Source organism: Impatiens glandulifera, chromosome 1 (assembly GCF_907164915.1).
Source record: "Impatiens glandulifera chromosome 1, dImpGla2.1, whole genome shotgun sequence".
Taxonomy (NCBI): Eukaryota; Viridiplantae; Streptophyta; class Magnoliopsida; order Ericales; family Balsaminaceae; genus Impatiens; species Impatiens glandulifera.
Genome location: NC_061862.1, coordinates 74,265,807 through 74,270,391, shown reverse-complemented (window position 1 = coordinate 74,270,391; position 4,585 = coordinate 74,265,807). Strand labels below are relative to the sequence as shown.

The following is a 4,585-nucleotide window of genomic DNA, read 5'->3' as shown; positions in this document are numbered from 1 at the left end:
AACTTAAACGAACCAGCCTTAGAAACTTTCTTATTATTTAATTTTTGTTTTATCTCCATTTATAAATTATTTAAGAAAATACATCTAACAAATTAAAGATATAAAAATGATCTTTCCTTTTTTTTTAATTTTTTTTTTAAAGAATCATTTTTAGGTGGCGGATTCTAGATGATCATGAGTAATGTTAGTCTGGTGGAGTCTTCTCTATCAAATAAATGTCACAAATTTTCTTTTTTGATTATTTTCCTTAAAATAAAATAAAAAATGAATTGGTTTCAAAGGGGTAGCTTTCAAAATGTGGGAGGATATAATAATTTTCAAACTTAATATTACAACACGGAATGTATATATAAGAAAGTTAATATATCCACTGCATGTACACAATTTATTCTTCTCTTCCATTCTCTTGTGGATTACAACACGGAATGTATACATAATCAACACGGAATGTGGTAGTTTTCATTTTTAACTTTTTGTTATATATACATAATCAGACATGTAACAATTGCCTCATCAATCTCAATATTCTCTTTTCATACTCAATATAAGGTTGCTATATTTTTTTTTCTTTTTTTATGAGCAAGTGAGAATATAAAGAGAAATATGGATGCCAAAACAAGGTATGCTATTGTGACAGGAGGAAATAAAGGATTAGGGTTTGAGGTATGCAAACAATTGGCTGCAACTGGCATCACAGTTGTTCTAACCGCAAGAAACGAGAAAAGAGGACTTGAAGCTCTTGTGAAGCTCAAAGAGTCGGCCAGTGATGATGTCACTAATATCATCTTCCATCGCCTTGATGTGGCCGATCCCTCTACAATTGCCCCTCTTGTTGATTTTGTCGAGGCCAAGTTTGGAAAGCTTGATATCTTAGTAAGTGGGATATAGTGGACTTAATAAAGAAACTAAAGTCTAAATAATATATTTTTTTTAATCCTTTTCTCTTTCTCTTTTGATAAATCATGATATATGCAAATGTTTTTAGTATAATCATGTCTGTTTTGATAGTTTGAAAGTTTTTGTAATCTGTCAGGGTTAATTTTTTGCAATTCCATTAATTCTATTGATCTCTAATTTAAATATTTGCTTCACATATGCATTTATTACCTTTAAAGTAGTTCATTATTTAAAAGAATAGAATATTAAAATCTTGTTTGTATATGACTATGATTTTTGTTGTGATCCACAGATCAATAATGCTGCTCTTCTAGGATCCAATGTTGATTGGAAATACCTGGAAGGCATTGTTGGTAAGGTAATGTCTAATTCTAATATCATACTCTTTTTTTTTTTTATAAATGGACACTAAATAAAAGGTGGCAAAAGAAAGTATAAAAACAAATGAAAACAAAAGGTAAAGTGAAAGATCCATAAAAGAGGATAATTCTAAATATAATTTTGATCATATCATCAATATATATATATATATATATATATATATATATATATATATATATATATATATATATATATATATATATATATATATATACTTTATGTTGATCAGTTTTCTCAACTTCTTGTCTGTGATGATCTATGGGCTTTTGTTGATGTGAGTTTTTTTTGTCATAATAAACTCTAGTAATCTTTTTCTATTAATAGTTGATCATAATTGTTATTTTTTTTTTGTTAATTTATAAGGAATATAATGTCATAATTTTTTAACTTATTTTTCACGACACTGTGACCCCTCATTAGTGGTAACCAACTTTGTGTCTCCATGTTTCTTATGCATACAATTCTCATCTTCTTTTCACTTTTGAAGTCTAGGTTGATCATGTGTTTCTAGCACACATATTATTCATTCCACACAAGTTTTTTTATGTGAATAAGTACCATCGCAAAATGTTTATTTCCTATGTTAAAGATGCGCTGTTCTGTCTGGCTTTGGCTGGCGATATATGGAGAATTGTCGTGGGTGTCTTCTCACAGGGAGTAGTAATAATTAAAAAAATAAAAATATTAAATTGTTACCCGGTACATAGGGCAATCCCGTTGCAGGTGGAGGAGCGGTCACACCGACCAACTTCAATTAATTAGTCACTCTCCTTTGTGTTTCCTCTTGTTTGTTCATACTATGTTTCCCATTTTGTTTAACTTTGAATTTTGTAGGGCCTTGTTCTCTTTGGGTTATTTTAAAAACTCAAACCAAATAAATTTTTCAGTCATCCACTTTTCAAAAATTACATCACTTATTTAATTAACTAAAATATTAAAATACTATTTAATTTAAATTATTATTTTATATTTTATTTATATTTATTAATACCTTTTAAGTTTTTTTTTTACCAAAAATAAACATTACTTTCTCAAAATCATCACCGATTATTCAATTTTTTTCTCTCGTATATAAAAAAAAAACTCATAACCGAACAAAGCCTAGATGTTATTTGTTAGTATTGAGTAAATATGTTAAATTTGTGTGATTAGTTACAAAGTTGTACTATTCTTTCAATATAAGTTATTGTCTAATCAATTATATGTAAATTTTTATAGATCAAGTTATTACAAATATTGTAACTTACTTTTGTAATTTTGTTTGGTGTTATTCTTATTGTACATGCATGCATTTCTCACGGTACCTTGGATCTTATTTAAAAAAAATGTATTAACGTTATAAACATGTTTTAATTTTAATTACAACTTATTTGGCAGCCTGGATGGACATATGGCAAACCTGGTGAATTAATAGATTCTCAGTACGAGATTGCAGAAGAATGTCTACAAGTAAATTATTTTGGCACAAAAAAGATGATTGAAGCATTTGTTCCTCTTCTCCAACTATCTGATTCTCCAAGAATTTTGAATGTTTCTTCTGGTGCTGGAAGTTTACAGGTAAAATTTGCCTGCCTTTCGTTCGAAGCTCAAGTGAATTAACCATATTTCGGGCTCCCTTTGCCTTGCTTAACCGGTAGTTATCAAGGACAAGTTTTCGATCAGATTCGTCTCATTGAAATAAGTAGTTTTGACTTAAACACGTTGGTCTTTTTTTTTTCAGTACTTGCCGAATGAATGGGCTAAAGGAGTGTTAAATGACGTTGACAACCTCACTGAGGAAAGAATAGATGAGGTGGTGAAAGAGTTTCTCAAGGATTGTAAAGATGGAACTAATTTGGAAACCAAAGGTTGGCCAAAGATTCTAACCTCTTATATAGTATCAAAAGCTGCTTTGAATGCTTACACTAGAGTTGTAGCCAAGAAGTTTCCGGTTATTCTCGTGAATTGTGCTTGCCCAGGTTATGTTAAGACAGACATGACCGACAATACAGGCATACTTTCTGTGAAAGAAGGAGCCGAAAACCTAGTTAGAGTGGCTTTGTTGCCTGATGATGGACCTTCTGGAGCATTCTTTCAACAAGCTAACATATCTTCTTTTTAATGAAAATTAGTTAAGTGTTCTTATATTCATCTATATTTACCATGAAATTGTATATGGTTACTCGTTTTAGTTTGCCTATATAATTTGTTTGAGTAATTTATATCTTTGAACGTTATGAATATTTGCTCATAAATATTTGTCTTTTGTGATAATTTTATTTGGTATATGTGACTATATATCAGTCTCAAAGTTTGGAGTATCATAAGGTCACTTTTGTTATTAATATTTTTTTTACATTAGTGTATTTTCAAACACTAGTGAAATGAGATTTTTATCGAGAGATGTATAAATCTTTCGGTAAAGGTCCCGACAAGAAGAAATCTTTCGTTATTAGAAATATTTTACGAGAGGTGTATAAAATTTTTAGTAATATATTTTTTTTATTGAAGGTTTTATATAAAACTCTCGGAAATACTCTAACCCCGAAGTGTTGGAATGGAGAAGTACCGAAAGATGTATATAATCTTTCGATAAATATTCATAGTAACGAAAATTATTCGAACATCTTTCGGTATCGGCTCTTTCCAAAAAATAGAAAATAATTCTAACTTTTGGGACGAGGTAGTATCGAAAGATACATCCATATCTTTCGGTATTGACTATTCCCCCAAAAACATAAAATAAGTTGAAGTGTTAGGATGGGGGTAGTAGCGAAAGATATGATGGAAATGCACCACAACGGTAAACAACAAAATGCAGAATTTATCCTTCGTTTGGCAACACTTTCCCAAACCGTTTAAACCTGTGAGAAAGCTAACAAATAGGTATGCAAAAATGCAATCAACACAGCCCTAAAACAATGAGTAACACACCAAGCAAGCACACACAAACAACACAGAATTTTAGCGTGAAAAACCCCTCAATGGGTAAAAACCACGGGACACCTAGTGCCGCTTAAAATCCACTATCACCAGCAAGAGAGCAATACAAAAGTCTTCTCTAGACAATACTAGAGGCATACAAATTCATAATACACTTGGAAACATGCACATCAAGGATATAGAAACAATCAAAGAACAAGAAAGGAAGAATATTACTAAAATAACTGCTACTGTTCCGGCAACGAAACCCCGACCTCCAGATCTCAGAATCAGATCTCCACCGTCCGGAATGTTGGCCCAGAAGTTGTGAAGCTGTTGTCCAAAAATTAGGACGATCCAACGGTGCAAATTCCGGCGATCATCAAAACACTGAGACTACTGAAAC

The 4,585-nt window shown here is 31.0% G+C and overlaps 1 protein-coding gene across 2 annotated transcripts; it reads left to right on the top strand.

Moving 5' to 3' along the window:
• Positions 1–524: 524 nt before the first annotated feature.
• Positions 525–3,489, top strand: LOC124918913 ((+)-neomenthol dehydrogenase-like). 2 transcript variants are annotated; one of them, XM_047458986.1, is made up of 4 exons: positions 525–873; positions 1,190–1,255; positions 2,656–2,835; positions 2,999–3,489. In XM_047458986.1, exons 1-4 carry the CDS (start codon positions 604–606, stop codon positions 3,377–3,379), a joined length of 897 nt encoding a protein of 298 aa, XP_047314942.1. In that variant the 5' UTR covers positions 525–603; the 3' UTR covers positions 3,380–3,489. The 2 variants fall into 2 exon arrangements, with proteins under 2 accessions (XP_047314942.1, XP_047314943.1); XM_047458987.1 differs by lacking the exon at positions 1,190–1,255.
• Positions 3,490–4,585: the final 1,096 nt, after the last annotated feature.

Excerpts from the sequence above, each read along its gene's own strand:
- LOC124918913 (XM_047458986.1), top strand. The coding sequence starts at position 604 with ATGGATGCCAAAACAAGGTATGCTATTGTGACAGGAGGAAATAAAGGA. Across the intron at positions 874-1,189 it reads TTGGAAAGCTTGATATCTTA|ATCAATAATGCTGCTCTTCT; the intron begins GTAAGTGGGATA and ends TGTGATCCACAG. Across the intron at positions 2,836-2,998 it reads CTGGTGCTGGAAGTTTACAG|TACTTGCCGAATGAATGGGC; the intron begins GTAAAATTTGCC and ends TTTTTTTTTCAG.